Source organism: Taudactylus pleione, unplaced genomic scaffold (assembly GCF_031769625.1).
Source record: "Taudactylus pleione unplaced genomic scaffold, aTauple2 ptg000184l, whole genome shotgun sequence".
Classification (NCBI taxonomy): domain Eukaryota; kingdom Metazoa; phylum Chordata; class Amphibia; order Anura; family Myobatrachidae; genus Taudactylus; species Taudactylus pleione.
The window spans coordinates 4,225,001-4,238,234 of record NW_028284586.1 but is presented as its reverse complement, the minus strand read 5'-3'; the positions used below and the strand labels follow the sequence as shown (position 1 = coordinate 4,238,234).

General features: G+C 45.0%; 1 protein-coding gene across 1 annotated transcript in view; it reads left to right on the top strand.

The window, feature by feature from the left end:
• DNAH3 (dynein axonemal heavy chain 3) overlaps window positions 1–13,234 on the top strand; it is a 468,553-nt gene that overhangs the window by 421,106 nt on the left and 34,213 nt on the right. Inside the window, exons 53-54 of the mRNA XM_088476199.1 lie at window positions 3,262–3,487; window positions 6,557–6,801. Of these exons, the coding sequence (XP_088332325.1) occupies window positions 3,262–3,487; window positions 6,557–6,801 (471 nt within the window). The remainder of the gene's footprint in view (window positions 1–3,261; window positions 3,488–6,556; window positions 6,802–13,234) is intronic.

Sequence of the window (13,234 nt, the reverse complement as noted above, 5' to 3'; positions counted from 1 at the left end):
AGCCCTGTTGAAACCGGCGCAGGGATTCCCAGAACAAGTCATGTAATGAGAGTACCCGAGTATGAAATTAGTAGAAGTAGTGTGTATATATATATATATATATATATATACAGTGGCGTAACTTCATCCCAGGTGCCCAGAGGCAAGATAAATGTTGGTTTCCCCCCCCCCCCAAACTAAAATGAACCACCCCCCTACACTTATGCCAGCCCCAGCTGCCGCCGCCCCCATTATCCAGTTCCTTTTATATAATTCCCCCAGTAGTGGTCCCCATATGCAGTGCCCACCTATGTAGTGCTCCCCAGTAATGGTCCCCCTATGCAGTACCTCCAGTAGTGAGCCCCCTGTAGTTGCCCCCAGTAGTGAGCCCCATGTAGTTGCCCCCAGTAGTGAGCCCCCAGTAGTGAGGCCCCTGTAGTTGCCCCCAGTAGTGAGCCCCATGTAGTTGCCCCCAGTAGTGAGGCCCCTGTAGTTGCCCCCAGTAGTGAGGCCCCTGTAGTTGCCCCCAGTAGTGAGGCCCCTGTAGTTGCCCCCAGTAGTGAGGCCCCTGTAGTTGCCCCCAGTAGTGAGGCCCCTGTAGTTGCCCCCAGTAGTGAGCCCCCTGTAGTTGCCCCCAGTAGTGAGCCCCCTGTAGTTGCCCCCAGTAGTGAGGCCCCTGTAGTTGCCCCCAGTAGTGAGGCCCCTGTAGTTGCCCCCAGTAGTGAGCCCCATGTAGTTGCCCCCAGTAGTGAGGCCCCTGTAGTTGCCCCCAGTAGTGAGGCCCCTGTAGTTGCCCAGTAGTGAGGCCCCTGTAGTTGCCCCCAGTAGTGAGCCCCCTGTAGTTGCCCCAGTAGTGAGGCCCCTGTAGTTGCCCCCAGTAGTGAGCCCCCTGTAGTTGCCCCCAGTAGTGAGGCCCCTGTAGTTGCCCCCAGTAGTGAGGCCCCTGTAGTTGCCCAGTAGTGAGGCCCCTGTAGTTGCCCAGTAGTGAGGCCCCTGTAGTGAGGCCCCTGTAGTGAGGCCCCTGTAGTTGCCCCCAGTAGTGAGCCCCCTGTAGTTGCCCCCAGTAGTGAGCCCCCTGTAGTTGCCCCCAGTAGTGAGCCCCCTGTAGTTGCCCCCAGTAGTGAGGCCCCTGTAGTTGCCCCCAGTAGTGAGGCCCCTGTAGTTGCCCCCAGTAGTGAGCCCCATGTAGTTGCCCCCAGTAGTGAGGCCCCTGTAGTTGCCCCCAGTAGTGAGGCCCCTGTAGTTGCCCCCAGTAGTGAGCCCCATGTAGTGAGGCCCCTGTAGTTGCCCCCAGTAGTGAGCCCCCTGTAGTTGCCCCCAGTAGTGAGCCCCCTGTAGTTGCCCCCAGTAGTGAGCCCCCTGTAGTTGCCCCCAGTAGTGAGCCCCATGTAGTTGCCCCCAGTAGTGAGCCCCATGTAGTTGCCCCCAGTAGTGAGGCCCCTGTAGTTGCCCCCAGTAGTGAGGCCCCTGTAGTTGCCCCCAGTAGTGAGGCCCCTGTAGTTGCCCCCAGTAGTGAGGCCCCTGTAGTTGCCCCCAGTAGTGAGGCCCCTGTAGTTGCCCCCAGTAGTGAGGCCCCTGTAGTTGCCCCCAGTAGTGAGGCCCCTGTAGTTGCCCCCAGTAGTGAGGCCCCTGTAGTTGCCCCCAGTAGTGAGGCCCCTGTAGTTGCCCCAAGTAGTGAGGCCCATGTAGTTGCCCCCAGTAGTGAGCCCCATGTAGTTGCCCCCAGTAGTGAGGCCCCTGTAGTTGCCCCCAGTAGTGAGGCCCCTGTAGTTGCCCCCAGTAGTAGGCCCCTGTAGTTACCCCCAGTAGTAGGCCCCTGTAGTGAGGCCCCTGTAGTTGCCCCCAGTAGTGAGGCCCCTGTAGTTGCCCACAGTAGTGAGCCCCTGTAGTAGGCCCCTGTAGTTACCCCCAGTAGTGAGGCCCCTGTAGTTGCCCCCAGTAGTGAGCCCCCTGTAGTTGCCCCCAGTAGTGATCGCGCACACACAAAAAAAAACCAAAACAAACACTTACCTTTATCCGCGCTCCAGTGCTGCTGCCGTCCATCCCCGGCGTCCGCTCCTCGGCACTATGGGAGTGACGTCATTACGTGACTCCCATAGTACACTGCGGGACCCGGAAGATGGAGGGAGCTCCGTCCTCCGGCTGCCGCCGGGGGTTTGAATAGGAGCCGGGCGCCCACTGGTAACACACACAGCGGGCGCCCGGCAAATGGAGGGTGCAGGGGGTGCGACCGCACCCCTTGCACCCTCCGTGGTTACGCCAATGGAGGTGGAGCGCCGATCAGCGGCGCTCCTTCTCCATGCAGCTCCCGAGGACAATGGAGCCAGGTGCCCCCTGCAGGGCTGACGCCCGGCGGCAAATGACTCCATTGTCTCTGGGAGTTCCGCCACTGTATATATATATATATATATATGTATCACTAATGTAGTGAGACGGTGCATGCTGTTTCTCTCCATGTGCCAGGCATTTGTATGGTGATTGAGTGGTGCCACATCCCTTGTAGTGTTACTTAAAGTAGAAGCAGTAATGTATGTGTCCCTTTCCCTTAAGGTGGGTGGACCTTGATGCCTGTAGGTATTGCAAGGTCTGATAGCCCACTGCCGGTACTTGACAATACGTGAAATAAAAGAAAGTTACCTGCTGACAATTATACCGTCTTCATAAGTGTGGACTGCATCTGATGCTGTACTATGCCACTATACTGCCATAAGTCACCCGCTCGTGCACAGCGGGCGCCCTTCTGTAATTTTCAGCGAAATGCCAACCTTTCTGTGTATGTACATTTATGTGTATTTACCAGCTGTCTCAGGCCACAAGTGTTCGATTAACACAGAAGAATGAAATGTTATCTGTTATTTTAAATAACTTAAATAAAGGGTAAGTTTTATTACTAAAAGTGCCCCCAAAAAGATGAGTCTCTCTGTCTTTTCTCCCGTATACTTTTTGATCTACGCTCTCGGGTGCTCCACCACTTGAGTTATCTTTTCTTCCTATCAGAAGACTTATTATCTTAGATAGTGGAATTATATAGTATTTCTTTAAATTCTCACTTGTGCTCAGGTATTCCCCCTTTTTCTCACCCTTCTTCCACGGTTATTTACAAGTTACTATAGGTGACATCTCCATTTTTTCACACTTTGCTCAGTTACCAGTGAAACAGTTTTCAGAAATGTTCCTTAATATATTCTAGGTGTATATATCACTGTACTGTGGTCAGCTTGCTGCCTAATGCCTTACTTCTTATGCTACTTACCTGTTTATGTATTGTTTTTCACCACAAAGGCCTGTTGAAGTTTGCTGATGACCTCGGCATGGGAGGGGAAAACATCCAGACTATATCACTTGGGCAAGGCCAGGGGCCGATAGCAGCAAGGATGATCAGTCAGGCCATTAAGGACGGGACCTGGGTAGTCCTGCAGAACTGTCACCTGGCAACAAGCTGGATGCCGTCTCTAGAAAAGATCTGCGAGGAGACGATTGTACCAGAGAATACCAATGAGAAGTTCAGGTACGCAATTGCAGGTTGAGTCGCACAGAAATCATCTGTAGACAGGTAGGATACTTTAATGGTGTCAGCATACTACAGAAGTGTTTGCTTTATGGTATCATCCATCCTCTGTGTGTCACAAATAGATTACTGATCAATGCATCAGCAAGAAAACCTATAAAGCATTTGCCAGCCCTGTCATATAGATCATCAGAAACCAAAAGATTAATGGAATAGCAGCATCAACTAGAAACAAACCATGGCGTGGCTGTACATACATTACATGATTTCATATTTCCTTTTATATCTGTGTGCAGCCATAACTTACAGCGTGGCATATCAATTGCCACTATATTGTCCTTGTCAGTTGGGCGGAATTTGTTGTCAAATAGTTCATCCTGTTTCCCAATTCTTTAGAAGACTAAAGTTAGTCTTCTAAAGAATTGGGAAAATGCCCCAAGAACAAGCAGGAACTGAAGACATTTGCAGTAGAGGCCTGGCAGAGCATCACCAGGGGTGAAACCCAGCGTCTGGTGATGTCTATGCGTTCCAGACTTCAGGCTGTAATTGCCTGCAAAGGATTTGCAACAAAGTATTAAAAAGTGAAAGTTAGATTTAGGATTGTTTAATAAAAGAAAGAGAGGACCTTGCGCTTCAAGATAAGCGTGTGTTACACAGGGGAGCTGCTTCGAAAAAATGGGGATGTCCTATCTCCCAAAAGGTAAATAACAAAAGAATATTCGGAGCGCTACACCATGTGCAGTCAGTGTGTGCTTGAAACAAAAAATCGCTCTAATGGGTTAAATCCAAAGATGCATGTCAAATGATGCAACAGTACAAAGGAGTAATTATGAACATATCAATATTTACTGTATCAAAAAAAATGGGAAAAAAAATATCCCAGCACTAAAAGACCTCACTAATGCGATGACGATAGTGAGCATGTGGGATTGTGGCACAAACAAAATCACAATAAATCACAAATCATGAATGACATAACATAGGTCAAATGTACTGATGATGATCAGCTGTATGGATAGTGACCACGGTGGGTCACAGGTGTGGAGGGATGAGGCAAAAAGGGTGCGGTCCGGGTAAAACCTTGTGGCTGCCTCGTCATATATGCTGGAAAAGCAGGTCTCACTGCTTTTGACAAAGGCGGAAGCCGAAACACGTTGGAGGACATCACACACACCGCAGTCAGGCACGTGTCTCCAGCCGTTTGCCCACACCAGTGAGACCTGCTTTTCCAGCATATATGACGAGGCAGCCACAAGGTTTTACCCGGACAGCGTATATCCCAGACGACACCCGAAGGAAGATAAGAGCCGGCAAGGAGAAGGAGTGGCCGCCTGGCAACCACTGAGGGAGGTAAGTGTCCTGTTCACTAAAGGGGCGCAGCGGTGACTGCTTAGGTTCACCAGAGCTTTTGCTGCTGTGTCCCCTCCATTCAGACGTGTAGGCTTCCTCCGTGTCCCGTGACGCGGGCGCGCTCACACACACGGCAAGCCGACAGTCACGTCCAGGACCCAGCCCCCAGGCACCAGAGTGTGTAGCTGTACTCCCTCTCCGGGAAGACACCCCCGGGGCACCGACCTGTGAATCATCACCCAGCGGGACGCCGCTGCTACGGTTTTTTTTGAGACTTTGGGATCACCATTCTACTATTACTGCTTGGTTCCCCCCTTTTTGCCTCATCCCTCCACACCTGTGACCCACCGTGGTCACTATCCATACAGCTGATCATCATCAGTACATTTGACCTATGTTATGTCATTCATGATTTGTGATTTATTGTGATTTTATTGTGCCACAATCCCACATACTCACTACCGTCATCGCATTAGTGAGGTCTTTTAGTGCTGGGATATTTTTTTTCCCATTTTTTTTGATACAGTAAATATTGATATGTTCATAATTACTCCTTTGTACTGTTGCATCATTTGACATGCATCTTTGGATTTAACCCATTAGAGCGATTTTTTGTTTCAAGCACACACTGACTGCACATGGTGTAGCGCTTTCTGTGGGTTTAGGATTGTTTAGTTTGTCCCATTACTTTTGGCCCCTTAAAAAGTGGGAGGCACATATAGAAACCATTGTAATTCCCACACCGTTCACCTGATTTGGATGTAATTACCCTCAAATTAAATCTGAAAGTCTGCAGTTAAAGCACATCTTGTTTGTTTCATTTCAAAGCCATTGTGGTGGTGAATAGAGGCCAAATATGACATTCTGTGAATGTCCCAATATTTATGCACCTGACTGTATATATGTATATATATATATATATATATATATATATATATATATATATATATACATATACATATATATATATATGAGATCATGAAGTACATTCTTTATATGCCAGAACTACACATTCACTTTTAGATTGACATTGACTACTCTCTGTAGTGCTTGGTCCCTGCAGGTATCACAGGGCTTACCCCTCTAAAGCCATTAAAGTAGCGGGACTTGAGAACTCCCGTCATTTCACACTCATCTTCCCCACACTACTATTGCCTCCATTGCCCAACCATTGCTCACTTCTCCTGCTGCAGGAAAGCTTAAGATTAGAGCTCTCTGACATTACAGTGCCTTTATTTATTGGGAGTATAGACTGGATGGCTGTGCTGTTATGAGAGCACTAAAATTCCACATTTTCCCATCTCCTTCTGCATGAGATTTGCCATTTATCAAGTAACAGGGTTCGGAGAGGGAGATTGGGGGGGTGGGGTCAGTATCATAGACACCACATTCCTTCTGTTTTCTTGAGGGAGGGAGTTTTTCATTATAATTTACATTTTCAGTTGAATTTTTATTTAAGATATTTAGCCATATAAGTGACTTTGTAGCATTTTGGAAACATTGTCTTACTTCAAAGTTGTGACTAAGGTAGAAACATACTGTAGTTGCAAGATGAGAATAAGTATACACTGAACTGACTGTAAAATTCAGAAAACCTGCGCAACAACTACAATCTATCTGTTGTGTTTAGGAGCGCTGGCAGCGATATATAATTTCATTATGGTGGTGGGTACACGATTGGTGAAATACACTGATGTAATATAACTATTTCTGTTTCAGGCTGTGGCTGACTAGTTATCCCTCTGACAAGTTTCCTGTTAGCATCCTCCAGAATGGCATCAAAATGACCAATGAACCCCCAAAGGGCCTGCGGGCAAATCTGCTGCGATCATACCTGAATGATCCGATATCAGACCCCATTTTCTTCAGCAGCTGCAAGAATCCTGAGATGTGGCAGAAACTGCTATTTGGCCTCTGTTTTTTCCATGCTCTCGTTCAGGAAAGAAGGAACTTTGGCCCATTAGGTAAATATTTCAAATATGTATGTTCAGTGCAGACAGCCATATTGTGTGTTATTTTCATTATTATTACTATTCCTGATATAGTGTCCAGATATAGTACCAACATGTGACCATCAGTCAGCCTATCAGTTACCTAGGAACCTATCATGGCTTGTTCCTATTGAATTGATACACTGTTTCCTCATCAAAATTAGTTTAGCCCACAACGTGGCTGCTCCCTTTATATGTAGATGAAGGGTCCATTTAAAATCATATACAAAAAACCAAAGAGCGCTATATAAAATTCTATTGGAAGAATGTTTATATGTCCATCAAATAAGGAAAACTATTTCAGAGCAGATTTATTTTCTTGAAACTGTAATAGGGTTCTTTCCACTTGAATCATCATGGATTTTTAAATGTAGAAATTGGGTATGACCAAAATGTACCTAGAAAATATACCCGCTCACCAAAATCACCCAAGATAAGGCCAAAGGCCCATTAATGATACAGTCTTTCAATTGATCTTTTTATCTTCAATAAAAGATTTGACATGAATTAAAACAATGCTTGCAGCATAAAAATGGTGTAAACATCCATTGCCACTAAAAGGAGAGATGGTAAATAATCTTGCCCCCACCCTTACGGGTGTGAGCTCAATGACAGGATCTTTCCTCGTAGCATGTAGACCAAGCACCAAAAATCCTTATGCGTTTTGTCCGTTAAAGTTGACTTCATCAGGGGTACACAATCAAATATAATAAAAAAAATCACATCTGAAGAAGATAGCGTCATAGAAGAAACAACTCTCTCAAAGATGGTTGGTTGCTAAATAATTAAGCAGCCCAGAATAGGTGTGTATCCTCCAAATGCAATTAGGGAACAAGTAAGCCTTGTATAATTTGCCCAATATGTAGTTTCATTTATAAGCCCCGGTTAGTAGCTTCACATGACCTGCAGAAAGAAAGTAAACAGGAAAAAAAGAACTTTGTGTAATATGTTCAAATACATGTTTTTAGTACCCTATAAAATGCACACTTGCAATAAAAGTAGTATATAAGATATAGGACCATATTCAATTTGGAGCGAAAACCCGTTCTCGGCGAAACTTCTTTGCCGATGACGTCATTTTCTCCGATTTCACTTATCGCCGTATTCAATTGTAGTATCTTTTCGCCGGTGCGAAAACGCAATGCAATGTAATAGGCGAAAAAGTTTCGCCTATGAATACCCGGTGGAAAAAAGTGCAGAATTGTGGTTTCGAGGTGCGGAAACCATTCTGCATGCTTTGTACACCCCCCTTGATGCTAACTGTGTCAAAAAAATCTTAAAAAAACACAAAGGACACCCAAAAAAAGCACTTTGACAATGTGGGCGAAAAAGTTAAAAGTAGGGGTACAAATTCAAAAACTAGCAAAATAGCCTTTGGGGGGTCTGCAAGTGTGGGGGAGGTGTTTTGTTGATTGCAGGTGTTTTCTGAAGGTGCGTTTTTTGGTGAATTTTAATGCTTCACTTTAGCGATTTTTAAATATGCTTGCATCCATTTTCATGTACCCCAAATGTAATGGGAATACTTATTTTTCCCAAAAAACAGTGCTAAATACTATTCTTCACCACTTGCTCAAAGACGCTAAATAGCACCTATTGAGACCATTTAAAAACCCAAAATACCTTTAGCAGGGCTATTCGGTGGTACTCATTGTGAACCCCTATGTCAGAGCATCTTTAGGGGGGTGTTAGGCTGATTTTCCCAAAAAAGACAGGACTTTTCGCCGATTTCATTTTTGCCGGGTCCCGTTTTCTGCGATTTGGAATTGAATATGGGGATAAGCGCGGACGAGCGAGATGACTTTTCGAAGCTAAAACCTCTGATGATGACGAAAAGTCCGTCTACTGACCTTTTGCTCCAAATTGAATATGCCCCTTTATATTAATTACACCAGAAGTCCCAAATATTCCTACGCTTTTCAACTACGCGCATAGTCTTTGTTAAAAGCACCAAAGTGAAGTACAGTATGTTTTTATAAAACAATTCATAATGGATAAATACACATATATCAAAGATAAAGTAATCTGGCATCGTATGACTTACCACTGGATCCCGGTGTAATTTTGCTGCATCGGTCGTAGTCCCAAAAGTGATTTTGGCACTGTGAACGATGTGGCAAGACTACACCGGGATCCAGTGGGCATACTTTATTATTGTTCCTTTATAAAACAGTTTGGTGAGGAAAAGGTCAGTGAAGGGAGCAGTATTATGTGGGCATCACATACTAGACATACGTGTGTGTGTGTGTGTGTGTGTGTGTGTGTGTGTGTGTGTGTGTGTGTGTGTGTGTGTGTGTGTGTGTGTGTGTGTGTGTAGAATGTGTGCAGGTTTCTGTTTAGAGAAATCATAAAAATATTTCTGCAATATATAAACAGCCCTGGCTGCACATTTTAGAGTCCCCAAGCAGTGTAAATGCAATCGTTCACTTATAATGATATACCTGACAGCCATCCAGCTGCAGAACAATCGGTATGTAATGTTGGCTGTCTGGATGCCTCCCATCAGAATACCGACAGCGGCATCCCGATAGGGGTCGGGTAAGTATACTTACCCTCAACCCTTCCCCCCTAACCCTAATCCTCCCTTTTTGTAGCCTAACCCTAGCCCACCCCACCCCCTAACCCTCCCCGTTAGTACCTAAACCTACCCCTCCCCCCTTAGTACCTAACCTTCCCCCAGTGGTGCCTAACCCAAACCTCCCCCCCAAAACCTAACCCTCCCCCCCTCTCACGGCTAAAGCTAAAGGCACCCCGAACCTACCACGTTCGGGCTGGCGTCATTCGGCGTTCCGGCGTCGGGATTAATATAGGTGTCGTATTTCAACGCCTATCTTAAGTCCCTTGTCGGGATTCTCCTGTCGGCATTGAGACCGGTGGCATCGCGGCCGCCGGTCTCCTAACTACATCCCGGACAGTAGCTATATATCATTAATTTCAGTTTTGTAAACTTCGTATTATTTATGAGCAATATTAATGAAGTAATATAGTTAGTAAAGACTAAATGCACGTCTTGTTTCTACCTTAATAATTATCAGTGACGTGCGGTGAGGTCAGTGGCTGGTGGGGCACACATGGAGATGGGTCTGAGTCCTGGGAGCCTGTCTTACCCCCTACTCACTGTAACTCTCCCCTCAGGACACTAAGCTTCAGTGTTCATTGATTCTCCTACCTGCATCACTGTGTCTTCTCTTGCTTCTGCTGACTGAGCTCCAATCTCTAAACACTGCAGTGCATTCCTGGTCACATGACATATCCAAGGTGTCCATCAGTGCTCAAGGCACGCCCCCATACTCAGAGGCATGCTTCTGTTAGCTCTCTTTCTGTGCAGCTTACTGCCTGTGGTGTAGCCCCACCCCCAGCTCTGCAAGCAGTGTCTGACTATAGAGAAGCGAGGCTGAGCTGTTGCTGCCTCATATCTTTTCTCTCTGCAGGAAACTCCACAAAGCTGGTGAGTGTTAACTATAAAAATGATTACAATAAACAAAGATGTTTATAAGTTATAAATATCTTCTTTGTATTATTCTAATAATTTTTATATTAAATCTCAGGAGTATGACAGGATAGGCTCTGTCTCCCCTGCCTACCCTGATTGCACGTCCCTGCTAATTATGTAACTATAATACCCTTACTGTATGTTAGGGTATATAAATTCACATCAGAGTCCGTCACTATGTTTTATTACTCTGATAATATGCAGAACACATACAATAGGTGTCTCTCACTACACTTTGGTAATGCAGTGCTAGAACCATTTATAGCTATTGCTATTATGTGGTATTGTGATCCTCTTTTTTATTTCCTGTACCATTTACTTGAATTTATGTAGATACACATCTTTTAATGTAGCACGGGGATTTGATTTCAGGATGAACAATCTGTTACTCCAGATAATGGGTTTCCAGGAAGAGCAGTGTTTTATTCCAGATAATGAGCAATTTTATCCCACAAATACAAAAATATGATTTTTTTTCTTTGCTGGACAGGATGTTAGAATGAGATTTAAAGGGAGCACAGTTGGCATTTTGGCTGGAGTCTGAAAGCTGGTCAGTCAGCTTAGTCAGTGATAGCCTTATGTTTATCAAAGGTTATATTATTTTACCCCAATGATGATTATGTCACAGCTGTCCAGTTTTAACTGATAACATCACTCTCCACCTACAAATATAGGTATATATATCCAGGGGCAGAACTATGGGAGACAATGGAGGCGCCTTCCGCCGGGCTCCAGCACTGAAGTGGCACCTCCTCCATTGTCCACAACATATTCACCCCACTTAGGGCTGTAACTATGTACCCGGAGTGTACCGTCATGGCCGCCCAATACATGGCACCACTTCCCGACACCTGAGAAGCCACCATACACTAGTGGAGAGCTCCATGTCAGACCATCAGCTGCTGTCATTGTCTATCTATAGCCTGTCTGCATGCAAATTGCTACATTACAGTGTCAGCAGCTGTGACAGGGGGGCAACAAATTATAACTTGCCTCCGGGCGTATGGGATGAATTTACACCACTGTATGTATCACAGTTTTACTGGATCATTACAGCAGTCACAAGCTGCGGCTTAGTCACTAGAATCCTAACAAGGTTTTATTATTGCAGCTGCCTTGCTTTTGTTACATGTAAACTTATCACAACTTGACAACAAAGATGTGGACCTCACATAAACCAACATGTCACAGCCGCTGCTGTGAGTATCTTGTATTGGAATGCATATCAGAAACACACACGAGTGTGTTTTGTAGCATAGACATATAGCAAGAAGTGATAACCTGTACATATCGGATGGGTACGGTGTCATATCAAAATGAACTGATTTTAGACAGACAAAAGTAACTGTGATTTTATTACACTATAAGCTACAGGGGCCTATTTACCAAAGGGAGAAGATTCTTAAAGCCAGCAAAAATGTCAGTTTTTTGCGCTTGATTAAGGGATTTATTCTATTTATCCATGCGCACAGCCTGTGACAGGCATCGCTTGGTATCGAGAAAATGAATGTAGCAGCGGCGCTAATGGGTGCTTAATCTCTGCAACCTAAGGAGACTTTGGTCTATTTACTAAGCCTTTGATGCTGATCAAGTGGACGGAGGTAAAGTACCAGCCAACCAGTTCCTAACTGTCATTTTTTAAACACAGCCTGTGACAGTAGTGTCAGCACTTAAGATATATGGTCAAACACCCTCTTACCCAAACATGAAATATGGGCTGCAATTGGCAAATAAGGGATGACCCAACAAAAATGTATAAATAATAATCAAATTAATTATTAGTTAGATTAATGGCATCATAATACATCTCACTATTGTCATGGATAAACGACATGTAAAAATAACAAACTCGTTTTCACTATTGTAGGCACCAATGGTTAGAGGAATAATTAAAAATACATTTAAAAATCATTTAAAAACAAGTATCACAGGTTAAAAATCAGACTCAAAAGATAAAACATAAAAGAAAAATGAAATTATCACTTAAAATTGCAACGCATTTCACAGCACCTGGCCACTTCCTCAGGCAGTGTTGAATGAATTGCTTGGTATAGCCAGTACTGACCACTCCTGTGATAGCTTCCCCACTGAGCCCGGGGAAAGTAGTTACCACAAATGTATAAAGGGGAGTGGTGGTATGTGTGGAAAAATGCTGCAAAGTAAGGATGCTTTCAAAAATAGAAGTGTAAATGGTTTATTCAAATCAAATCAATATTTGATATGACCACCCTTTGCCTTCAAAACAGCATCAATTCTTCTAGGTACACTTGCACACAGTTTTTGAAGGAACTCGGCAAGGAGGTTGTTCCTCACATCTTGGAGAACTGACCACAGATCTTTGGATGTAGGCTTTCTCATCCAAAGATCTGTCACTTCATGTAATCCCAGACAGACTCGATGATGTTGAGATCAGGGCTCATATCATCACTTCAAGGACTCCTTGTTCTTCTTTACGCTGAAGATAGTTCTTAATGACATTGGCTGTACATTCAGGGTCATTGTCCTGCTGCAGAATACATTTGGAGCCAATCAGATGCCTCCCTGGTGGTATTGCATGATGGATAGGTACCTGCCTGTATTTCTCGGCATTGAGGACACCATTAATCCTGACAAAATCCCCAACTTCATTTGCTGAAATGCAGCCCCAAACTTGCAAGGAACCTCCACTATTCTTCACTGTTGCCTGCAGACACTCATTATTGTACCGCTCTCCAGCCCTTCAGCGAACAAAAGGCTTGATTCAGACCCGCTCGCTAGATGCGTATGCAAATTTCTGTAAGGCGAGCGGTCAAATTTCTGTAAGGCAAGGCATTAGCACGCCCACTATGTCTTAGCGTGCGATCTCAAGGTGTATGCAGATGCCCACCAGCCTGTCTTAAGACGCCCACTTGCACACGTCATCTCCAGGAAGTGTAT